This window comes from Bufo gargarizans, chromosome 6, assembly GCF_014858855.1.
Source record: "Bufo gargarizans isolate SCDJY-AF-19 chromosome 6, ASM1485885v1, whole genome shotgun sequence".
Lineage (NCBI taxonomy): Eukaryota > Metazoa > Chordata > Amphibia > Anura > Bufonidae > Bufo > Bufo gargarizans.
Genome location: NC_058085.1, coordinates 205130408 through 205156802, shown reverse-complemented (window position 1 = coordinate 205156802; position 26395 = coordinate 205130408). Strand labels below are relative to the sequence as shown.

General features: G+C 47.3%; 1 protein-coding gene across 1 annotated transcript in view; it reads right to left on the bottom strand.

Moving 5' to 3' along the window:
• DUSP13 (dual specificity phosphatase 13) overlaps window positions 1–26052 on the bottom strand; it is a 94988-nt gene extending 68936 nt beyond the window's left edge. Inside the window, exon 1 of the mRNA XM_044298307.1 lies at window positions 25863–26052. Within this exon, the coding sequence (XP_044154242.1) occupies window positions 25863–26017 (155 nt within the window). The 5' untranslated portion in view covers window positions 26018–26052. The remainder of the gene's footprint in view (window positions 1–25862) is intronic.
• Window positions 26053–26395: the final 343 nt, after the last annotated feature.

Sequence of the window (26395 nt, the reverse complement as noted above, 5' to 3'; positions counted from 1 at the left end):
TCTTTTCATCCATATGCATTTGGTATTCCAGATGTTTTGGACTATACCAGTGGCGTACATACAGGGGTCGCAGGGGTCGCAGTTGCAACTGGGCCCGACACTCCAGGGGGCCCGGCTGCCTGTGGACTCCCCTGGCCCCTGCAGTCAGTGTTCCCTTCAAGCTGTGTGCGGCCGCGCAGCAATTATTGTGTGGCCCTGCTCACAACTTTATAATCCTCGCTCACTCGCTCAGCCAAGTGCATTTAACCCTCAATGGTGTGGTTGTTTTTTGGCTAAAGCCTACATCAGGGTGAAGCTGTCACACCAAGTGCATTTAACCAGCAATAGTCTGTTTATTTTTTGGCCATATACTACATCAGGGGCAAGCTGTCACCAAGTGCATTTAACCCTCAATGGTGTGGTTGTTTTTTGGCTAAAGCCTACATCAGGGTGAAGCTGTCACACCAAGTGCATTTAACCAGCAATAGTCTGTTTATTTTTTGGCCATATACTACATCAGGGGCAAGCTGCGCCTGTCACCAAGTGCATTTAACCCTCAATGGTGTGGTTGTTTTTTTGGCTAAAGCCTACATCAGGGTGAAGCTGTCACACCAAGTGCATTTAACCAGCAATAGTCTGTTTATTTTTTGGCCATATACTACATCAGGGGCAAGCTGCGCCTGTCACCAAGTGCATTTAACCCTCAATGGTGTGGTTGTTTTTTGGCTAAAGCCTACATCAGGGTGAAGCTGTCACACCAAGTGCATTTAACCAGCAATAGTCTGTTTATTTTTTGGCCATATACTACATCAGGGGCAAGCTGCGCCCGTCACCAAGTGCATTTAACCCTCAGTAGTGTGGTTGGTCAAGCTGTCACACCAAGTGAATTTAACCAGCAATAGTCTGTTCATTTTTTGGCCATATACTACATCAGGGGCAAGCTGCGCCCATCACCAAGTGCATTTAACCCTCAGTAGTGTGGTTGGTCAAGCTGTCACACCAAGTGCATTTAACCAGCAATAGTCTGTTCATTTATTGGCCATATACTACATCAGGGGCAAGCTGCGCCTGTCACCAAGTGCATTTAACCCTCAGTAGTGTGGTTGGTCAAGCTGTCACACCAAGTGCATTTAATCAGCAATAGTCTGTTCATTTTTTGGCCATATACTACATCAGGGGCAAGCTGCGCCTGTCACCAAGTGCATTTAACCCTCAGTAGTGTGGTTGGTCAAGCTGTCACACCAAGTGCATTTAACCAGCAATAGTGTGGTTATTTTTTGGCCATATCTCATTCTAATTCTGTCAGTAAATCCATACTGGTCACCCAGCGCCTAAATACTAGGCTTCAAATTTATATCCCGCTAAATCTGTCGTTACCGCTGTACTGTTGTGGCTGGGCAAGTTATTTAGTGTCCGTCAAAGCACATTTTTTGTTCTGGGTTGAAATACAATTCCCAATTTAGCAATTTCATAATTTAGTGGTTTCTGCTATATCAGAGCTATTTGAAATCTATCCCTAAAAGGGTATATAATATTCAAGGTGCACATAGGGTCATTCAGAATAACTTCACACACACGCTACTGTGCATTTCAAAGTCTAATTCTGTCAGTAAATCTATACCGGTCACCCAGCGCCTAAATACTAGGCCTCAAATTTATATTCAGCTGAATTTGAATACAATACATTGGGCCAAATAATATTTTTGTTGTTGTGGTTTGTTGTGGTGAACGATAACAATGAGGAAAACATCTAGTAAGGGACGCGGACGTGGACATGGTCGTGGTGGTGTTAGTGGACCCTCTGGTGCTGGGAGAGGACGTGGCCGTTCTGCCACATCCACACGTCCTAGTGTACCAACTACCTCAGGTCCCAGTAGCCGCCAGAATTTACAGCGATATATGGTGGGGCCCAATGCCGTTCTAAGGATGGTAAGGCCTGAGCAGGTACAGGCATTAGTCAATTGGGTGGCCGACAGTGGATCCAGCACGTTCACATTATCTCCCACCCAGTCTTCTGCAGAAAGCGCACAGATGGCGCCTGAAAACCAACCCCATCAGTCTGTCACATCACCCCCATGCATATCAGGGAAACTGTCTGAGCCTCAAGTTATGCAGCAGTCTCTTATGCTGTTTGAAGACTCTGCTGGCAGGGTTTCCCAAGGGCATCCACCTAGCCCTTCCCCAGCGGTGGAAGACATAGACTGCACTGACGCACAACCACTTATGTTTCCTGATGATGAGGACATGGGAATACCACCTCAGCATGTCTCTGATGATGACGAAACACAGGTGCCAACTGCTGTGTCTTTCTGCAGTGTGCAGACTGAACAGGAGGTCAGGGATCAAGACTGGGTAGAAGATGATGCAGGGGACGATGAGGTCCTAGACCCCACATGGAATGAAGGTCGTGCCACTGACTTTCACAGTTCGGAGGAAGAGGCAGTGGTGAGACCGAGCCAACAGCGTAGCAAAAGAGGGAGCAGTGGGCAAAAGCAGAACACCCGCTGCCAAGAGACTCCGCCTGCTACTGACCGCCGCCATCTGGGACCGAGCACCCCAAAGGCAGCTTCAATGAGTTCCCTGGCATTGCACTTCTTCAAACAATGTGCTGACGACAAGACCCGAGTGGTTTGCACGCTGTGCCATCAGAGCCTGAAGCGAGGCATTAACGTTCTGAACCTGAGCACAACCTGCATGACCAGGCACCTGCATGCAAAGCATGAACTGCAGTGGAGTAAACACCTTAAAAGCAAGGAAGTCACTCAGGCTCCCCCTGCTACCTCTTCTGCTGCCGCCTCGGCCTCTTCTTCCGCCTCTGGAGGAACGTTTGCACCTGCCGCCAAGCAAACAGGGGATGTACCACCAACACCACCACCACCACCTCCGTCACCAAGCGTCTCAACCATGTCACACGGCAGAGTTCAGCTCTCCATCTCACAAACATTTGAGCGAAAGCGTAAATTCCCACCTAGCCACCCTCGATCCCTGGCCCTGAATGCCAGCATTTCTAAACTACTGGCCTATGAAATGCTGTCATTTAGGCTGGTGGACACAGACAGCTTCAAACAGCTCATGTCGCTTGCTGTCCCACAGTATGTTGTTCCCAGCCGGCACTACTTCTCCAAGAGAGCCGTGCCTTCCCTGCACAACCAAGTATCCGATAAAATCAAGTGTGCACTGCGCAACGCCATCTGTAGCAAGGTCCACCTAACCACAGATACGTGGACCAGTAAGCACGGCCAGGGACGCTATATCTCCCTAACTGCACACTGGGTAAATGTAGTGGCAGCTGGGCCCCAGGCGGAGAGCTGTTTGGCGCACGTCCTTCCGCCGCCAAGGATCGCAGGGCAACATTCTTTGCCTCCTGTTGCCACCTCCTCCTTCTCGGCTTCCTCCTCCTCTTCTTCCACCTGCTCATCCAGTCAGCCACACACCTTCACCGCCAACTTCAGCACAGCCCGGGGTAAACGTCAGCAGGCCATTCTGAAACTCATATGTTTGGGGGACAGGCCCCACACCGCACAGGAGTTGTGGCGGGGTATAGAACAACAGACCGACGAGTGGTTGCTGCCGGTGAGCCTCAAGCCCGGCCTGGTGGTGTGCGATAATGGGCGAAATCTCGTTGCAGCTCTGGGACTAGCCGGTTTGACGCACATCCCTTGCCTGGCGCATGTGCTGAATTTGGTGGTGCAGAAGTTCATTCACAACTACCCCGACATGTCAGAGCTGCTGCATAAAGTGCGGGCCGTCTGTTCGCGCTTCCGGCGTTCACATCCTGCCGCTGCTCGCCTGTCTGCGCTACAGCGTAACTTCGGCCTTCCCGCTCACCGCCTCATATGCGACGTGCCCACCAGGTGGAACTCCACCTTGCACATGCTGGACAGACTGTGCGAGCAGCAGCAGGCCATAGTGGAGTTTCAGCTGCAGCACGCACGGGTCAGTCGCACTGCGGAACAGCACCACTTCACCACCAATGACTGGGCCTCCATGCGAGACCTGTGTGCCCTGTTGCGCTGTTTCGAGTACTCCACCAACATGGCCAGTGGCGATGACGCCGTTATCAGCGTTACAATACCACTTCTATGTCTCCTTGAGAAAACACTTAGGGCGATGATGGAAGAGGAGGTGGCCCAGGAGGAGGAGGAGGAAGAGGGGTCATTTTTAGCACTTTCAGGCCAGTCTCTTCGAAGTGACTCAGAGGGAGGTTTTTTGCAACAGCAGAGGCCAGGTACAAATGTGGCCAGCCAGGGCCCACTACTGGAGGACGAGGAGGACGAGGATGAGGAGGAGGTGGAGGAGGATGAGGATGAAGCATGGTCACAGCGGGGTGGCACCCAACGCAGCTCGGGCCCATCACTGGTGCGTGGATGGGGGGGAAGGCAGGACGATGACGATACGCCTCCCACAGAGGACAGCTTGTCCTTACCCCTGGGCAGCCTGGCACACATGAGCGACTACATGCCGCAGTGCCTGCGCAACGACAGCAGAGTTGCCCACATTTTAACGTGTGCGGACTACTGGGTTGCCACCCTGCTGGATCCACGCTACAAAGACAATGTGCCCACCTTACTTCCTGCACTGGAGCGTGATAGGAAGATGCGCGAGTACAAGCGCACGTTGATAGACGCGCTACTTAGAGCATTCCCAAATGTCACAGGGGAACAAGTGGAAGGCCAAGGCAGAGGAGGAGCAAGAGGTCGCCAAGGCAGCTGTGTCACGGCCAGATCCTCTGAGGGCAGGGTTAGCATGGCAGAGATGTGGAAAAGTTTTGTCAACACGCCACAGCTAACTGCACCACCACCTGATACGCAACGTGTTAGCAGGAGGCAACATTTCACTAACATGGTGGAACAGTACGTGCGCACACCCCTCCACGTACTGACTGATGGTTCGGCCCCATTCAACTTCTGGGTCTCTAAATTGTCCACGTGGCCAGAGCTAGCCTTTTATGCCTTGGAGGTGCTGGCCTGCCCGGCGGCCAGCGTTTTGTCTGAACGTGTATTCAGCACGGCAGGGGGCGTCATTACAGACAAACGCAGCCGCCTGTCTACAGCCAATGTGGACAAGCTGACGTTCATAAAAATTAACCAGGCATGGATCCCACAGGACCTGTCCGTCCCTTGTCCAGATTAGACATTAACTACCTCCCCTTAACCATATATTATTGTACTCCAGGGCACTTCCTCATTCAATCCTATTTTTATTTTCATTTTACCATTATATTGCGAGGCTACCCAAAGTTGAATAAACCTCTCCTCTGTCTGGGTGCTGGGGCCTAAATATATGCCAATGGACTGTTCCAATGTTGGGTGACGTGAAGCCTGATTCTCTGCTATGACATGCAGACTAATTCTCTGCTGACATGAAGCCAGATCCTCTGTTACGGGACCTCTCTCCTCTGCCTGGGTGCTGGGCCTAAATATCTGACAATGGACTGTTGCAGTGGTGGCTGACGTGAAGCCTGATTTTCTGCTATGACATGCAGACTAATTCTCTGCTGACATGAAGCCAGATCCTCTGTTACGGGACCTCTCTCCTCTGCCCGGGTGCTGGGCCTAAATTTATGAAAATGGACTGTTGCAGTGGTGGGTGACGTGAAGCCTGATTCTCTGCTATGATATGAAGACTGATTCTCTGCTGACATGAAGCCATATTGTCTATTACGGGACCTCTCTCCTCTGCCTGGGTGCTGGGCCTAAATTTATGTAAATGGACTGTTGCAGTGGTGGGTGACGTGAAGCCTGATTCTCTGCTATGACATGAAGACTGATTCTCTGCTGACATGAAGCCAGATTGTCTGTTACGGGACCTCTCTCCTCTGCCTGGGTGCTGGGCCTAAATATCTGACAATGGACTGTTGCATTGGTGGCTGACGTGAAGCCTGATTCTCTGCTATGATATGAAGACTGATTCTCTGCTGACATGAAGCCAGATTGTCTGTTACGGGACCTCTCTCCTCTGCCTGGGTGCTGGGCCTAAATTTATGAAAATGGACTGTTGCAGTGGTGGGTGACGTGAAGCCTGATTCTCTGCTATGACATGAAGACTGATTCTCTGCTGACATGAAGCCAGATTGTCTGTTACGGGACCTCTCTCCTCTGCCTGGGTGCTGGGCCTAAATATCTGACAATGGACTGTTGCATTGGTGTCTGACGTGAAGCCTGATTCTCTGCTATGACATGAAGACTGATTCTCTGCTGACATGAAGCCAAATTGTCTGTTACGGGACCTCTCTCCTCTGCCCGGGTGCTGGGCCTAAATTTATGAAAATGGACTGTTGCAGTGGTGGGTGACGTGAAGCCTGATTCTCTGCTATGACATGAAGACTGATTCTCTGCTGACATGAAGCCAGATTGTCTGTTACGGGACCTCTCTCCTCTGCCTGGGTGCTGGGACTAAATTTATGAAAATGGACTGTTGCAGTGGTGGGTGACGTGAAGCCTGATTCTCTGCTATGATATGAAGACTGATTCTCTGCTGACATGAAGCCAGATTGTCTGTTACGGGACCTCTCTCCTCTGCCTGGGTGCTGGGCCTAAATATCTGACAATGGACTGTTGCATTGGTGGCTGACGTGAAGCCTGATTCTCTGCTATGATATGAAGACTGATTCTCTGCTGACATGAAGCCAGATTGTCTGTTACGGGACCTCTCTCCTCATGCCTGGGTGCTGGGCCTAAATTTATGAAAATGGACTGTTGCAGTGGTGGGTGACGTGAAGCCTGATTCTCTGCTATGACATGAAGACTGATTCTCTGCTGACATGAAGCCAGATTGTCTGTTACGGGACCTCTCTCCTCTGCCTGGGTGCTGGGCCTAAATTTATGAAAATGGACTGTTGCAGTGGTGGGTGACGTGAAGCCTGATTCTCTGCTATGACATGAAGACTGATTCTCTGCTGACATGAAGCCAGATTGTCTGTTACGGGACCTCTCTCCTCTGCCTGGGTGCTGGGCCTAAATTTATGAAAATGGACTGTTGCAGTGGTGGGTGACGTGAAGCCTGATTCTCTGCTATGACATGAAGACTGATTCTCTGCTGACATGAAGCCAGATTCTCTGTCACGGGACCTCTCTCCTCTGCCTGGGTGCCGGGGCCTAAATATCTGAGAATGGACTGTTCCAGTGGTGGGTGACGTGAAGCCAGATTCTCTGCTATGGCACCTCTCTCCAATTGATTTTGGTTAATTTTTATTTATTTAATTTTTATTTTTATTCATTTCCCTATCCACATTTGTTTGCAGGGGATTTACCTACATGTTGCTGCCTTTTGCAACCCTCTAGCCCTTTCCTGGGCTGTTTTACAGCCTTTTTAGTGCCGAAAAGTTCGGGTTCCCATTGACTTCAAAGGGGTTCGGGTTCGGGACGAAGTTCGGATCGGGTTCGGATCCCGAACCCGAACATTTTCGGGAAGTTCGGCCGAACTTCTCGAACCCGAACATCCAGGTGTCCGCTCAACTCTAGTTTTGGAAATAACATAATGTATGTTGTCTTGCGATGATTATCAGGATAATGTGATTCGAATATTTGATCACTTCCACTCCAAACACCAGATCCCCAGAACTGCATTTTGCCGTAATTTATAGCTTAGGCATGCCTTAAATGCTCATTTCTCAGAGTCCCCAGTTGCAATATCTACTGTACCTACTCCCTCATAGTAATAGTTCATTCTCAAGGACCCTATGGTATAATTTCAACTCTCTACACTCATCTAATTGACACTAAATTGAATCCTACTCACCTTAAGTTTATAGACAGATGGAGAGCTGTAATCCCTAATCTCTTGGACGAGGATACAGTATACTGGATATTTTGGAGTCAACCCTTGATGTTTTCCCTGCTATTAACAACAGATTTATTCAACTGTGTAACATACACCAGAGTTATTTATCACCTTCTCGGCTGTATAGAATGGGTCGCCTTTCCCATAATAGATGCCACCAATGTTCTGCAGATAATGCAAACTTTTGGCACTTCATGTAGGATTGCCATTATATCAAACAATTCTGGCAGGATGTTACTAGTTTCCTACCCACAGTGATAAACCTACATGTACTGACTCTTCTCACTATATGCCTTTTTGGTATCCTAGACGAGGCATTATATTCCCACTATACTAGAATATTCTTAAAGGAGGAGCTAATTATGGCACGCAAAGTCATTGCGCTTAGGTGGATGGGGGACAGATGCCCTTCTCTTAGCCAATGGAAAACCTTGATAAATACCATTATCCTGTATGAGCACATTGTATATAAGCATAGAGGTTGTGACTACAAAAGTAACAAGATCTGGGGATCATGGTGCTCCACTCCTTTGACTTAATACTCTGTACAAACGCTCACCATCATCTTCAACTCATTGTCCTAATGCATGTCTATTGATGTCATCCAGGGGTAACGCTATGGACTTTTTTATACAACAATATGTATATATGTTTTTCTTTTTGACAATCTGTGATACCTCATTTTAAGCTGTAACATTCTGTCAGAAATGTGAAACAGATATCTGTTGCATACATTTTTTTTCATCTGTTCAATAAAAATGTGATCACTTTATTGTGTGGGTAATTACAGACATGGTGATATTTATGCACTGTATTTTTCTCTTTATAAGACACACTTTTTCCCACAAGATTAGTGGGAAAATAGCAGTGCATCTTATAAAGCAAATACTAATAAGCACTTCCAGTATGGAAGAGCTCACTAGTTTGCAGAAGGCACAGGGAGCAGTGGTTGTAGTGCTGCTAGCACTGGCTGTACTCACTGCTCCCTAGTTGTCTTCCAGGACCTGCACTTCACTGTGTCCTGACTGCATATAGCGTCAGGAAGTAGTGCACATAGGGGCCCAGAAGACAAGGGTGCAGTCTGGAGCAGAATAGATAAAATAAATACATTAACTTATGTCTGATCTGAGGTCTAATGAGGATTATGGATCTGACTGGGAGGGTCTGAGCTGAGGTCTGATACCGATTGAGGGTCTGATTAGGGGAGTGATCTGAGGTCTTATTCCGATTGGGGGTCTGATCTGAGGTCTAGTAAAGATTGGAGGTATGATTGGGGGTTCTGATCTGAGGTCTGATAAAGTTTGGAGTTCTGATTAGGGATTCTGAAACAGATTGGGGGGTTTGATAGGAAGTCTAATAAAGATTGGGGGGTCTGATCGGAGGTCTGATAAAGATTGCGGTATCAATGGGGGGTCTGAAAAAAGACTGGGGGTTCTGATGAAGATTAGTGGTCTGATTTTAAGTCTGATGGAGATTAAGGGTCTAAATTGGGGGTCTGATCTGAAATTTAATAAAAAATGGGGGTCTGATAGGGGTGGTGTCTAATTTGAGGTCTGATAAAGTTTGTGGGTCTGATTGGGGGATCTGATAAAGATTATGGGAGATCTAATTTGAGGTCTTATGAAGATTGGGGGTCTTATGGGGGCTGATCTGAGATCTGATACAGTTTGGTGGTCTGATTAAAAACTGGGGCTCTGATTTGGAGGTCTGATTAAGATTGGGAGGTCTGCAGGTGGTCTGATGAAGACTAGTGGTCTGATTTGGGAGTCTGATGAAGATTGAGAGGTCTGATCTGAGATATGATGGAGATCGGGGATCTGATGAAGACAGGGGGTCTGATCTGAGGTCGAATGAAAACTGGGAGCAGATCTGAAGTCTGATGGAAAATGTCTTTCAGATTTTCTCCTCTACAACTTAGGTGCGTCTTATAATCAAGTGCATCTTATAAAACAAAAAATATGGTATTTTTTTGTTAAAATTTAAACACAAATGTGTTTAAATAATATATATTTATATTTTTTTCCAACACTATATTTTACGTTTTAAATGTTTTTTCCTCTGTATCTATGAGACATGAACATGTGATCCTCTGATTACTCATACTATTGTACTGCTGTGTATTATGTCTCTTACAGTAAAACTGACATACCTGTAATGCCTATTTGGCCCATACATGGCAGACATAGAGGCCATTGTTAGTCTCTGCCTGCCATAGCAACCCTTCGGCACCCCACATTTGCATTGCAGGGGGGCAAAAGAGATGAGTGCCCTCTCCCTCTCTTTATGTGGCTGTCACAAGCAGCATTGACAGTGGTATCTAAGGGGTTAAACTACTGTGTTAACTCTGATTTCAGCAGTGAGAGTGGAGTGCCAGCTGGCACATGCAAGTGATAGCAAGGGCACAACTTCTGAACCTGTGCCATCACAGAGACTTAAAGGGTAACTGTCATATTTGTATTTTATTTGCTAGTTTATTAGAGCTAGGCATGTATACCTGAGTTAGTCTGTCAATGATTGCTAAAAGATCTGTAATTACCTTATAATAACAGCTTTCATTAATGTCCTCTGTCTCTTTCCACTGACTCCTAAAAAGACAGTTTCTATGGCTTGTCTGTCTCTGTCTAAGAAGACTGGAAGATGGAGAGGCGGACCTTCACACTGCATGGCTGCAATAGGCTTCAGAGTGAGGAGGCGTGTCTCTCAGTAATCCAATCTGATTGACTGGCAGGGAGCTGCTGGCTACAACTAGTGTGTATGGGAATGTGAGGGAAAGCAGTTTTGGCCTCAGAGAACTGGCAAAGGAGCCATATTTAGAAGATCCTCATACATAGGCGTGCGCACGGGGTGTGCCGGGTGTGCCTGGGCACACCCTAATCACACCCCTGTGCTCCGCCTCCTGCGCTGCTGCCTGTGGCAGTGCCGCTTGAGCCCCAGCTGCCAGCCCCGCACTGTCCGCACAGCTTCAATATGACATACATCGACTGACGACGAGTATAATACTGTAGTGTATCCACTGCTCCTGTGCTCCGTGACTCCGTCTCCCGGCGGCCGGCCGCGTGATGTCACTCACTCCGACGTCACGCGCCTGCTCCGCCTCCTTCATTAAGTGGGATGAGCATGCGCGAGCGGAGTGACGGAGTGAGTGACGTCACGCTATGCTGCTGCCGGCCGCCTAGTATGAATGTTTGAAGAGCGGGAGCCCGCCCAGTGCCCAGTGAATGGATGGTGAAGGTCAGGTCTTTTGTGCACTGTGAAAAAGATAAACTGATGTGAATACTATCGGCAGTCCTGACTGTGCCAGTACGTCAGTGGTACTGTGGTAGATTATTAGATAGCAGCACAACTTGGCACAAGTTTAATTACAAGCTCACCTACATGAGGAACCGTGGGGTCGTACAATAGTTGCCGGCTTCCATCCCCTATTGGGGGTCAGTCACTGTCAGGGACACTGTTATGGGGGGTGGGGGGAGATATCTGTGGATGATGACACATATATCGCACAAGATGCTGCTATATATATGTGTCATCAACAGATCCCCCCGGCCCCCCATAATAGTGTCATTAACAGATCCCCCCGGCCCCCCATAACAGTGTCATTCACAAATCCCCCCGCATCTGTGTCAGATTCCACACAGATGCCCCCATAACAGTGCCAGTCTATTAAGGTCTAACAGTCTATTAAGGGGATATCTGTGGAGGACACTGTTATGGGGGGGGGGGGTCTGTGGATGACGCACTGTTAATAACAGTGCATCATCCACTGATGCGCATAACAGTGTCATCCACTGATGCCCATAACAGTGCGTCATCCACAGATCCCCCATAACAGTGTCATCCACTTATGCCCATAACAGTGCGTCATCCACAGATCCCCCATAACAGTGCGTCATCCACAGATCCCCCATAACAGTGCGTCATCCACAGATCCCCCATAACAGTGCATCATCCACAGATCCCCCATAACAGTGTGTCATCCACAGATCCCCCATAACAGTGTGTCATCCACAGATCCTCCATAACAGTGTGTCATCCACAGATCCCCCATAACAGTGCGTCATCCACAGATCCCCCATAACAGTGTGCCTTCCACAGGTCCCCCATAACAGTGTGTCATCCACAGGTCCCCCATAACACTGCGCCTGCGCACTGAGGAGAGACAGAAAAGTGGGCAAAGAATCCGCGGAAGCAAGCAGAGGACGGCACAGCAGACGACTGAACATCTTCTTTTGTAAGTAAATTGTTTTATTTTTTGTCTTTTATTATATTCTGGCTTTTGCTAAAAGGGACAGTAAAAAATTGTTGTTGTTTTTTTAGTTATGTATGATGCTTTTTGATAATAAGTAAATGTAGTGGTGCTGTAATGTGGCCCCCAGGGCTCTCTGATGTCCTGCAGGCTGGGCTGTGGCAGCATACGGTCAGTCAGGCAGCAGAAAGGCTCTGGGGCGGTCATTGTGCTCTGGAACTTTTCCCTTCACAGCCACTGCTATCTCTCTCGTACAGCGCGGACTCTGCAGGAGGCTTTCCGTTTGCTCTCCGTCCTCATAAAAGTCTAAGGGAATCAAAACGGATCCATCTAGTTCCCGTTTTACAAGACGGAAAACAAAGTCCTGTCGACAGGATAACAGCATAAAGGGCCCAGACCGATCCGTTATGCTTTCTCATAAACTTCTATTAGGACAGAGCAAAACGGAATGCCTCTGAAAGGTTTCCGTTTTGCATTCCATCTGGCCATTCCGTTATATTCCGTTTGAAACTGAACCTATAACGGAATGGGATAACGCAGATGTGAACCCAGCCTTAGGAATAGATTGTTTCTGAATACTCCAGCGTACCGAGGAAGAAAGGAAAACTCTTGAAAGCTTGTCTTTTAAGTATTAGGTTAGTACAATAAAAACGGACACACTGTTATGGAGGATCTGTGGGTATAATATATATATATACATACATGCGCGCGGATCTGTGGGTATAATATATATATATACATACATGCGCGCGGCGTGTGTATTTGTGCTTTAGGGTGCACACCCTAATGCAATAGGCTGCGCACGCCTATGTCCTCATATTGTATTATTTTTTATGAAAACATGACAGTTATGCTTTAATAGTAGATTGTTGAGGCCTAACTACCCATTTGCTGTGACATGCTATTACAGTTCATTGGCTTAAGGGCTCTGCTGAAAACAATTCCGATCTTTACATCAGACAGTGTAGGGTATACCCACACAGGGTATTTACAGTGCCAGCAGAGTGGATACGATTGTAAGAACTCTCATCTACACACTGCAGAACAAAATGTGAATAATTGACCTGTCAAGATTTTTTGATCCACTGCATATTACCGTATTTTTCGCCCTATAACATGCACTTCCCCCCCCCCAAAAGTGGGGGGAAATGCCCCTGCGTCTTATGGGACGAATGCTTCCATTTTACATTGCAGACTGCGATGTATCAGCTGGATGGGGAGGGAGGAGGGGCCGGTGTCATGCAAATGCGGCGGGGCCGGTGCGGTCACTGTACTCCGGCCCCACCGCTCACTCACTGCTTTATTGCCTAAACATTTTATAATAATAGCTTTCATTGAAGTTCCGATCCCCAGCCCCATCTGTACTACTCTATTTAAGCTGGAGTCACGTAGCGCCGCACGTCACTCTGCTCTGATCAGTATAGGGAGAGGTTGCAGCTGTGACGTTAGGGCGAGATTAGGCAGTGATTAACTCCTCCAAAAGACTTCATTCAGAGATCGATCTGCAGCTGTGGATGATTGAACTGCTGCTATTGAATTGCTCACTGTTTTTAGGCTGCCCAGAGCGTTTTTCAATCACTTTTTTCTGGGGTGATCGGCGGCCATTTTGTGTATTGTGGTGTGCCAGCACAAGCTGCCACCAAGTGCATTTAACCCTCAATAGTGTGGTTGTTTTTTGGCTATATCCTACATCAGGGTGAAGCTGTCACATCAAGTGCATTTAACCATCAATAGTGTGGTTATTTTTTGGCCATATACTACATCAGGGGCAAGCTGTCACCAAGTGCATTTAACCCTCAAAAGTGTGGTTGTTTTTTGGCTATATCCTACATCAGGGTCAAGCTGTCACACCAAGTGCATTTAACCATCAATAGTTTGGTTATTTTTTGGCCATATACTACATCAGGGGCAAGCTGTCACCAAGTGCATTTAACCCTCAATAGTGTGGTTGTTTTTTTGACTATATCCTATATCAGGGTCAAGCTGTCACACCAAGTGCATTTACCATCAATAGTGTGGTTATTTTTTGGCCATATCCCAGTCTAATTCTGACTGTAAACGTATACCTGTCACCCAGCGCCTAAATAATAGGCCTCAAATTTATATTCATCCAAATCTGTCATTATTGCTGTAGCTGGTCAAGTTATTTAGTGTCCGTCAAAGCACAGTTTTTGTTCTGGGTTGAAATACAATTCCCAATTTTGCAATTTCCTAATTTAGTGGTTTCTGATGTATCAGACCTACATTAAATCTATCCCTAAAAGGGTATATAAGATTCAAGGTGCACATAGGGTCATTCTCAATAACTTCACACACACGCTACTGTGCATATCCCAGTCTAATTCTGTCTGTAAACGTATACCTGTCACCCAGCGCCTAAATAATAGGCCTCAAATTTATAGTCAGCTAAATCTGTGGTTACTGCTGTGCCTGTATTAGTGTAATACGGTACCTAAATAGATAGCCAGATAGTGTTAGGTGTCTGTAAAAAAAGGCCTGAATTTGAATTCAATACATTGGGCCAAATAATATTTTTGTTGTTGTAGTGAACGATAACAATGAGGAAAACATCTAGTAAAGGACGCGGACATGGTCGTGGTGGTGTTAGTGGACCCTCTGGTGCTGGGAGAGGACATGGCCGTTCTGCCACAGCCACACGTCCTGGTGTACCAACTACCTCAGGTCCCAGTAGCCGCCATAATTCACAGCGATATTTGGTGGGGCCCAATGCCGTTCTAAGGATGGTAAGGCCTGAGCAGGTACAGGCATTAGTCAATTGGGTGGCCGACAGTGGATCCAGCACGTTCACATTATCTCCCACCCAGTCTTCTGCAGAAAGCACACAGATGGCGCCTGAAAACCAAGCCCATCAGTCTGTCACATCACCCCCATGCATACCAGGGAAACTGTCTGAGCCTCAAGTTATGCAGCAGTCTCTTATGCTGTTTGAAGACTCCGCTGGCAGGGTTTCCCAAGGGCATCCACCTAGCCCTTCCCCAGCGGTGGAAGACATAGAATGCACTGACGCACAACCACTTATGTTTCCTGATGATGAGGACATAGGAATACCACCTCAGCATGTCTCTGATGATGACGAAACACAGGTGCCAACTGCTGCGTCTTTCTGCAGTGTGCAGACTGAACAGGAGGTCAGGGATCAAGACTGGGTAGAAGATGATGCAGGGGACGATGAGGTCCTAGACCCCACATGGAATGAAGGTCGTGCCACTGACTTTCACAGTTCGGAGGAAGAGGCAGTGGTGAGACCGAGCCAACAGCGTAGCAAAAGAGGGAGCAGTGGGCAAAAGCAGAACACCCCCCGCCATGAGACTCCGCTTGCTACTGACCGCCGCCATCTGGGACCGAGCACCCCAAAGGCAGCTTCAAGGAGTTCCCTGGCATGGCACTTCTTCAAACAATGTGCTGACGACAAGACCCGAGTGGTTTGCACGCTGTGCCATCAGAGCCTGAAGCGAGGCATTAACGTTCTGAACCTTAGCACAACCTGCATGACCAGGCACCTGCATGCAAAGCATGAACTGCAGTGGAGTAAACACCTTAAAAGCAAGGAAGTCACTCAGGCTCCCCCTGCTACCTCTTGTGCTGCTGCCGCCTCGGCCTCTTCTGCTGCTGCCGCCTCGGCCTCTTCCTCCGCCTCTGGAGGAACATTGGCACCTGCCGCCCAGCAAACAGGGGATGTACCACCAACACCACCACCTCCGTCACCAAGCATCTCAACCATGTCACACGGCAGCGTTCAGCTTTCCATCTCACAAACATTTGAGAGAAAGCGTAAATTCCCACCTAGCCACCCTCGATCCCTGGCCCTGAATGCCAGCATTTCTAAACTACTGGCCTATGAAATGCTGTCATTTAGGCTGGTGGACACAGACAGCTTCAAACAGCTCATGTCGCTTGCTGTCCCACAGTATGTTGTTCCCAGCCGCCACTACTTCTCCAAGAGAGCCGTGCCTTCCCTGCACAACCAAGTATCCGATAAAATCAAGTGTGCACTGCGCAACGCCATCTGTGGCAAGGTCCACCTAACCACAGATACGTGGACCAGTAAGCACGGGCAGGGACGCTATATCTCCCTAACTGCACACTGGGTAAATGTAGTGGCAGCTGGGCCCCAGGCGGAGAGCTGTTTGGCGCACGTCCTTCCGCCGCCAAGGATCGCAGGGCAACATTCTTTGCCTCCTGTTGCCACCTCCTCCTACTCAGCTTCCTCCTCCTCTTCTTCCACCAGCTCATCCAGTCAGCCACACACCTTCACCACCAACTTCAGCACAGCCCGGGGTAAATGTCAGCAGGCCATTCTGAAACTCATATGTTTGGGGGACAGGCCCCACACCGCACAGGAGTTGTGGCAGGGTATAGAACAACAGACCGACGAGTGGTTGCTGCCGGTGAGCCTCAAGCCCGGCCTGGTGGTGTGCGATAATGGGCGAAATCTCGTTGCAGCTCTGGGACTAGCTGGTTTGACGCACATCCCTTGCTTGGCGCATGTGCTGAATTTGGTGGTGCTGAAGTTCATTCACAACTACCCCGACATGTCAGAGCTGCTGCATAAAGTGCGGGCCGTCTGTTCGCGCTTCCGGCGTTCACATCCTGCCACTGCTCGCCTGTCTGCGCTACAGCGTAACTTCGGCCTTCCCGCTCACCGCCTCATATGCGACGTGCCCACCAGGTGGAACTCCACCTTGCACATGCTGGACAGACTGTGCGAGCAGCAGCAGGCCATAGTGGAGTTTCAGCTGCAGCACGCACGGGTCAGTCGCACTGCGGAACAGCACCACTTCACCACCAATGACTGGGCCTCCATGCGAGACCTGTGTGCCCTGTTGCGCTGTTTCGAGTACTCCACCAACATGGCCAGTGGCGATGACGCCGTTATCAGCGTTACAATACCACTTCTATGTCTCCTTGAGAAAACACTTAGGGCGATGATGGAAGAGGAGGTGGCCCAGGAGGAGGAGGAAGAGGGGTCATTTTTAGCACTTTCAGGCACCCAACGCAGCTCGGGCCCATCACTGGTGCGTGGCTAGGGGGAAAGGCAGGACGATGACGATACGCCTCCCAAAGAGGACAGCTTGTCCTTACCCCTGGGCAGCCTGGCACACATGAGCGACTACATGCTGCAGTGCCTGCGCAATGACAGCAGAGTTGCCCACATTTTAACGTGTGCGGACTACTAGGTTGCCACCCTGCTGGATCCACGGTACAAAGACAATGTGCCCACCTTACTTCCTGCACGGAAGCGTAATAGGAAGATGCGCGAGTACAAGCGCACGTTGGTAGACGCGCTACTGAGAGCATTCCCAAATGTCACAGGGGAACAAGTGGAAGCCCAAGGCCAAGGCAGAGGAGGAGCAAGAGGTCGCCAAGGCAGCTGTGTCACGGCCAGATCCTCTGAGGGCAGGGTTAGCATGGCAGAGATGTGGAAAAGTTTTGTCAACACGCCACAGCTAACTGCACCACCACCTGATACGCAACGTGTTAGCAGGAGGCAACATTTCACTAACATGGTGGAACAGTACGTGTGCACACCCCTCCACGTACTGACTGATGGTTCGGCCCCATTCAACTTCTGGGTCTCTAAATTGTCCACGTGGCCAGAGCTAGCCTTTTATGCCTTGGAGGTGCTGGCCTGCCCGGTGGCCAGTGTTTTGTCTGAACGTGTATTCAGCACGGCAGGGGGCGTCATTACAGACAAACGCAGCCGCCTGTCTACAGCCAATGTGGACAAGCTGACGTTCATAAAAATAAACCAGGCATGGATCCCACAGGACCTGTCCATCCTTTGTGCAGATTAGACAATAACTACCTCCCCTTAACCATATATTATTGTACTCCAGGGCACTTCCTCATTCAATCCTATTTTTATTTTCATTTTACCATTATATTGCGAGGCAACCCAAAGTTGAATGAACCTCTCCTCTGTCTGGGTGCCGGGGCCTAAATATATGCCAATGCACTGTTCCAATGTTGGGTGACGTGAAGCCTGATTCTCTGCTATGACATGCAGACTGATTCTCTGCTGACATGAAGCCAGATTCTCTGTAACGGGACCTCTCTCCTCTGCCTGGGTGCCTGGCCCTAAATATATGACAATGGACTGTTACAGTGGTGGCTGACGTGAAGCCTGATTCTCTGCTATGACATGCAGACTGATTCTCTGCTGACATAAAGCCAGATTCTCTGTTACGGGACCTCTCTCCTCTGCCTGGGTGCCTGGGCCTAAATATATGACAATGGACTGTTACAGTGGTGGCTGACGTGAAGCCTGATTCTCTGCTATGACATGCAGACTGATTCTCTGCTGACATGAAGCCAGATTCTCTGTAACGGGACCTCTCTCCTCTGCCTGGGTGCCTGGCCCTAAATATATGACAATGGACTGTTACAGTGGTGGCTGACGTGAAGCCTGATTCTCTGCTATGACATGCAGACTGATTCTCTGCTGACATGAAGCCAGATTCTCTGTTACGGGACCTCTCTCCTCTGCCTGGGTGCCTGGGCCTAAATATATGACAATGGACTGTTACAGTGGTGGCTGACGTGAAGCCTGATTCTCTGCTATGACATGCAGACTGATTCTCTGCTGACATGAAGCCAGATTCTCTGTTACGGGACCTCTCTCCTCTGCCTGGGTGCCTGGGCCTAAATATATGACAATGGACTGTTACAGTGGTGGGTGACGTGAAGCCAGATTCTCTGCTATGGGACCTCTCTCCAATTGATATTGGTTAATTTTTATTTATTTTATTTTTATTCATTTCCCTATCCACATTTGTTTGCAGGGGATTTACCTACAAGTTGCTGCCTTTTGCAGCCCTCTAGCTCTTTCCTGGGCTGTTTTACAGCCTTTTTAGTGCTGAAAAGTTCGGGTCCCTATTGACTTCAATGGGGTTCGGGTTCGGGTTCGGGACGAAGTTCGGGTCGGGTTCGGATCCCGAACCCGAACATTTCCGGGAAGTTCGGCCGAACTTCTCGAACCCGAACATCCAGGTGTTCGCTCAACTCTATTCATAAGTGTGGATGCCACTATTGTGGGGTGGGGGATATGTGTATGGCACTGTTAGGGGGGGTGAGATCTGTGGATGGCACTGTTATGGGGGGGTGATTTGTGGATGCCACTATTATGGGGTGGGGGATATGTGGATGGCACTGTTATGGGGTGGGGATCTGTGGGTGACACATATATAGCCATCCACAGATCACCCCCATAACAGTGCCATTTACAGATCCCCCATAGTAGTGTCATGCACAGACCACCATTAGTTCAAAATGTCTTATGGGCCGGTGCATCTTATAGGGCGAAAAATGCGGTAATTTATTTTTGTACAACATTTGTTCCTGATTATTGGCCTGATAATTTGCACATGTAAATGGACCTTTAGACTATGCAGGCTAAAGATGTGCCAGATTTATCACAGTAGCTGATGCTAAATTTGGTGCATTCACAGACTGTCTTTTTTTGCAATTTTCGCACACATTGTCACATCTTAAAGGAGTTTTCTGAGATTCTGATATTGGTGACCTATCCTCAGGATAGGCCATCAATATCAGATCGGCTGGGGTCCAAAACCTGGCATCCCTGCACAATTGGCTGTTTGAGTTGGTTGCGGGGCTCCAGTGAGTGCTGTGGCCTCCATGTAACTTATCAAGCACAGCACTGTCCAGAGGTGTATCTAGGCTTTCCTGCACCCAGGGCAAGGATTCAAAATGGTACCCCTCCACCCGCTCTTAGCTGTAAACTTTATGAACTTTAGCAAATTAGAAGTATATTTTTATTTATACTAAGCCACGCCTCTAACTCTGCCCAATGAATAACTATACTCACCCAATCCTACCCAGTCGCCTTAGGGTTATGGGTGAACAGCTTTAAAACATAACTTTTAATAATATCGTTATGGATAATTTTACGCCTCTTTTAGTCGCAAGCCTCCTTTTTTGCAACTATTTAGGAGTGGCAAGTGGGTAACAGTGGCTGGGACTTCAGCCTCAACACAGTTACTATCTTTTAAGCCTGAAATGTGTAAAAATTATTCCAGTCAGGGGCCCGAGTATTTTTTATTCCAGGTGCAAAAAAATCCTTCATTTATACTCCATTCATAAATTAGGCCAATCCTCTGACACAAAGATCAGCGTAAATAGCCAGTTTTTGTAAATGACCTCCAATATGTACACCTGATAAAATCTATCATAGAGTACACAGCGGCACCAATCTATATATAAAGAAGGACGTATATATGTATGTACAGTATCTAACAAAAGTGAGTACACCCCTCACATTTTTGCAAATATTTTATTATATCTTTTCATGGGACAACACTGAAGATATGACACTTTGATACAATGTAAAGTAGTCAGTGTACAGCTTGTATAACAGTGTCAATTTGGTGTGCCCTCAAAATAACTCAGACAGCCATTAATATCTAAACCGCTGGCAAAAAAAGTGAGTACACCCCCAAGTTAAAATGGCCAAATTGTGCCCAATTAACCATTTTCCCTCCGCAGTGTCATGTGACTTGTTAGTGTTACAAGGTCTCAGGTATGATTAGGGAGCAGGTGTATTAAATGTGTTGTTATCGCTTGCACACTCTCTCATACTGGTCACTTGAAGTTTAACATGGCACCTCATGACAAAGAAAAATGAATTGTTGCTTTATATAAAGATGGCCTAGGCTATAAGAAGATTGCCAACACCCCGAAACTGAGCTGCAGCACAGTGGCCAAAACCATACAGTGGTTTAACAAGACAGGTTCCACTCAGAACAAGCCTTGCCATGGTCAAAGAAAGAAGTTGAGTGTACATGCTCAGCGTCATATCCAGAGGTTGTCCTTTCAAAATAGACATATGAGTGCTGCCAACATTGCTGCAGAGGTTAAAGGGGTGGGGGGTCAGCCTGTCAGTGCTCAAACGCTGCACAATGCCTCAAATTGGTCTGCATGGCTGTCATCCCCGAAGGAAGCCTATTCTAAAGATGATGCACAAGAAAGCCGGCAAACAGTTTGCTGAAGACAAGCAGACTAAGGACATGGATTACTGGAACCATGTCCTGTGGTCTGATGAGACCAAGATAAACTTATTTGGTTCTGATGGTGTCAAGCATGTGTGGCAGCAACCAGGTGAGGAGTACAAAGACAAGTGTTTCTTGCCTACAGTCAAGCATGGTGGTGGGAGTGTCATTGTTTGGGGCTGCCTGAGTGCTGCCGGCTGTGGGGAGCTACAGTTCATTGAGGGAACCATGAATGCCAACATGTACTGTGACATTCTGAAGCAGTGCATGATCCCCCCCCCCCCCCCTTCGAGAAACTAGGCCACATTGAAGTATTCCAACATGATAACAACCCCACACACCTCCAAGATGACCACTGCCTTGCTAAAGAAACTGAGGGTAAAGGTGCTGGACTGGCCAAGTATGTCTCCAGACCTAAAACCTATTGAGCATCTGTGGGGCATCTTCAAACACAAAAGTGGAGGAGTGCAAGGTCTCTAAAATCCACCATCTCCGTGCTGTCGTCATGGAGCGGTGGAAGAGGATTCCAGTGGCAACCTGTGAAGTTCTAGTGAACTCCATGCCCAAGAGAGTTAAGGCAGTACTGGAAAATAATGGTGGCCACACAAAATACTGACGCTTTGGGCACAATCTGGTCATTTTCACTTAGGGGTGTACTCACTTTTGTTGCCAATGGTTTAGACATTAATGGCTGTGTGTTGTTATTTTGAGGACACGCCAAATTTACACAGTTATACAAGCTGTACACTTGCTGTACATTGCATTTAAGTGTCATATCACCAGTGTTGTCCCATGAAAAGATATAATGAAATATTTACAAAAGTGTGAGGGGTGTACTCACTTTTGTGAGATACTGTATATATGTATGTATGTATGTATGTTCCGCGATCACTCAAAAACGCAACCATCGATTTCAACAAAACTTGGTATACATATCCCTTGCTACCTGGAAATAAATCTTGTGGGGGTCACAGCTCTCTAGCACGTACCGTTCCTGAAATATTCCCCCAAAAATGCAAATATTACACATCACATGACCTACATTAGCCAATAGAAGCCTTCAGGTCTTTCTCTTCATATCCCATCTGCCATACACACTGTTACATGTCCCTTATCAGCCAATAGAAGCTTGCAGGTCCTTAGTCTCCACATACACACAGTTTTACTTAAGGCAACGGAGTGCTGTGGAGGTGACAGTTCAGGGGGCAGGACCCAGTAAGCCACGCCCCAATCTGGTTAGGTCACTCCCATTCCGCAGCCGACAGGGATTGAAAAAATGAAGGCAAAAATCAACTTCTGTCAGCTTCAGGGGTGGGAGGGACAGTGACTTTCTCCCTGCAGCCCACACTCAGACAGCACAGTGCTGCTGTCTGAGAGTAAGCTGTTCAAAAGGACATCTCTGCGTAAGATATTCCCCATAAATGTATTAGCCAATAGAAGCCTGGTCACATGACCCTTATCAGCCAATAGAAACTCTCAGGCCCTTAGACTCCACATACACACAGTTTTACACCAGGTTCCCATAACAACCCAACGATTTTTCTTCACTGCTGGGGCAGGGTACTGTAGATGTCACTGTTATGGTGGATACTGTCGATATCTTTCAATGACATACACAAACATTAAATGAAATAGATGAAATATACCCGTGCAAAGTCGGTTCCTTTTGCTAGCACACTATAAATGAAAGAACCAACTGGTCCTACTGAATCCAGGGTTTTGCTAGTGTGTTGGCGTGATGTCCACTGCAACCAGAACAGATCACTGTGGTAAAAGAACAAAAAGAATAACCACATAAACAAAGGATGGTTATCGGTCACTTTTAAATACCCAGCAGGGAGCACTGTGCTGGCAACGTAAGACCTAGCCATCCCAATGGCACAACATGGTAATCTAGGGCATTGCTTTCCCTTAGTGCTACCACATAGTAGTTATGCTGTGCCCCTTCACAGTAGTAAGGCCCACATTCTGCCTCCTCCCAGTAGATATGTCCACATTATGCCCCATCAAAGTAGTTATATCGACATTGTGCCCCCATACAGTACTTATGGCCACATTGTGCCCCGTTAAAGTTGTTATGCTCACATTGTAGCAATAGCCACATTGTGACCTCTCATTTGTTATGCCCACAATTTGCCCCCTCACAATAGTAATGCTCACATTGTGCCCCATCACAGTAGTTATGTCCATATTGTGTCCCCTCACAGTACTTTTGTCCACATTGTGCCCCGTCACAGTAGTTATGTCCATATTGTGCACTATCAAAGTAGTAATGCCCACATTGTGCCCTCTGACAGTAGTAATAGTAACATTATGCCACCCTCAGAGAAGTAACGCCCACATTGTGCCCCCTTACTATAGTAATGCCCACATCGTACCCATCACAGTAGTAATGGCCAAATTGTGCATGTCACAGTGGTTATGCCCACATTGTGTCCCCCTCACTGTAGTTAGCTCACATTGTGCCCCCTCACAGTAGTAATGCCCACATTCTACAGGAGATGGCTTAAAAAAAAGTTTAGATTACTTTTTTAAATTCAAAATAACATTGAGGCATATGACAATGTATAGAAATCTTGTTCTACGCACCCTTTCCCTTTGGCCCAACCCATTTTTAAAAGGGAGATGGACATTGATCCAGGAATTTGTTCTGTGGATCAATATAGCATGATTACAGGTTGGACTTCATAGACTTTTGTCTTTTTCCAACCTTAACAACTATGTAACTATCTAATTCTGCCCCTTTCAATAGTGTTCCCTCCAGCTCCATTAATAACGTTAAAAAAACATAAAAACACTGAATACTCCGTTTCCCCAATGATCGCGTACATTCAGCATTCCCCAGCAGTAGCACAATCCAGTCCCACATACACATCGCACTGCTGGGCTGTGTAGGAAGAGACTGATTCCCAGGCCTGCGCACTCCTCCTATACATACCAGCATTGTGGTGTGTGGACTGCTGAGGAGTGCCGGAGTTCAGCTCAATGATGAAGCTGGGAGCAGACAGCTCCCTGCTTCACCATGTAAATTACATGGCCTGGCACACCCTCAACCCTCTATGCCTGGGGCATGTGGCCTGCTTGCCCACTCCCAACTATGCCCCTGGTCCTGCCGTTGGATAGCAGCCACATGTTTGGTATTGCAGCTCAGCCCTATTCACTTGATTGGGACTGAGCTGAGCCTTTACCATGTGACTGATGAAGTCGACATCACAGGTCTAGTAAGATGCAAAGACGGTCCCCGGAGCGGCATGGCCTACTCAAACAACTAATTGGCAGGGTTGCCTGGAGTGGGACCCACTACAATCTGATATTGATGACCTATTCTGATCATAGGTCATCAATATCAAAATCTCAGAAAACCCCTTTAAGCCATGTCCCCTTTACAGCAATTCACATGTCCTTTTCCAGTACATCATGCTTTATAAGACGCAACCGATGATAAAACACACCCCAGATTTTAGAGGAGCAAAATAAGAAAAATATATTTTTCATCAGACTTCATATCAGATCCTCACATCAGATCCCCATAAATATCACGGCATCACATCAGATCTCCATATCAGCCCTCTGTGTCAGACCCCCAACAGACCTCTGAACAGTCCTTTTCTTTTAGACCCCTATCAGACCTCAGATCAGCCCTTTTCTTTTAGACCCCCATCAGCCCTTTTCTTTCAGACCCCATCAGACCTCAGAGCAGCCCTATTCTTTCAGACCGTCATCAGACCTCAGATCAGCCCTATTCTATCAGACCGTCATCAGACCTCAGATCAGCCCTATTCTTTCAGACCCTCATCAGACCTCAGATCAGCCCTTTTCTTTTAGACCATCAGCCCTTTTCTTTCAGACTCCCATCAGACCTCATATCAGGTCTATTCTTTCAGACCCCCATCAGACCTCATATCAGCCCTTTTCTTTCAGACCCCCATCAGACAAAAAAAAAAAAAGTCTCTTACCTCTCCTGCACCACAGCTCCGCTCCGGGTCTGGCAGTCTCTTTAGAAGTCGCACTCCCCTGTCTTCTCCGGGCCCTGCTGCACGGTCACCTGAATGTGTGCAGCGTCAGGTCATAGTGTGCGCACTACGTCCTGACGCTGTACGGGGTCAGAACAGTGCAGCACCGGCCCCAGAGACCGGGAGGGTGAGTATTACAAGCACTTGCAGCGTTCAGTCCCTACTCCCGGCACCTAAAGCATGCTAGTGAGTGCTTCAATAATGGAAGCGCTCACTAGTATTTGCTTCATAAGACGCACGGACATTTTACCCCTACTTTGGGGGGGTGCATCTTATAAAGCGTAAAATGCGGTACGTTGTCTGAAACACCTAATTAATATAGTGCACAGCATGTGTGCCAGTTTGTGGCATAATTCTGCTTCATTTTGATAAGTAAATCTCCCTCATAACCAAGATTGTTGACTGTTTCCAATGTTTGTATTTGTTGATGGCGATAATTTCTAACCTTCTCTTCTATGAAAGAATAAGGATACTGAAAACTCTGCCTCTTTGCTGCTTACATGTCCAGGAGCGCAGCCTTGGGTTTGTTTTTTGTTTTTATCTCAGTGACTGCTCATTGCTATTACCAAAATCAAATCACTTATATGTGAGACTGAGGTAATATATTAGAGAATACTGTACACAGAAGCAGACATTCAGCTAAAATGAACTTTGCTTCAAAAAGGTTATATATATATATATATATATATATATATATATATATCTGAATTATAAGTCAAGCTAAAAAAGAAATTATATGATTTAGATGAATGAACAATAGTTTTATAAGGTGTTTTATAGATTAGCATATTCTCTGCTTCAGGTCAAGCCATTACTTACAAATCTCCTAAGAAGAGGTTTGGCCACACTTCATCCACACGGTGAGTGGAAGAGGTTCGTCTGCTGTCCAAGAGACTTTGAAGCTGTGCTATAGTAGGATATACATTTGCTTCAGATTCTTCAGCTCTGGAGTTGTTCTCGGTGTTCTCCGCCATAACATCACAAGCAGGAAATGAAATAGCCGAGTGAGTAGAAGCTGTGACAGTTGAACTGTGATTACATGTGACAGGTGACAAGTATGGTTTTCTCTGAAGTAAAGGTGGCACACCAGCAAAGCCATTAAAGGGAAGCTGTCACCTCTACTATGCTACCCTCACTGAGCGTTTCTAAATGTTCATTGTGTTACCCTAAACATATAAATTACACTTTTTATTTCATTTGCAGACGAATTCAATAAGTATTATGCATTTTTGTACTTCCTGCCTTTTATGCAAATTAACATAAGAGTCATATCTTACTTGTGTGACTAGAGAAGAGTCAGTTTTTCAAGCTCTGACTCATCTCAGGTTAATTTGCATATGTATAAAATCGTT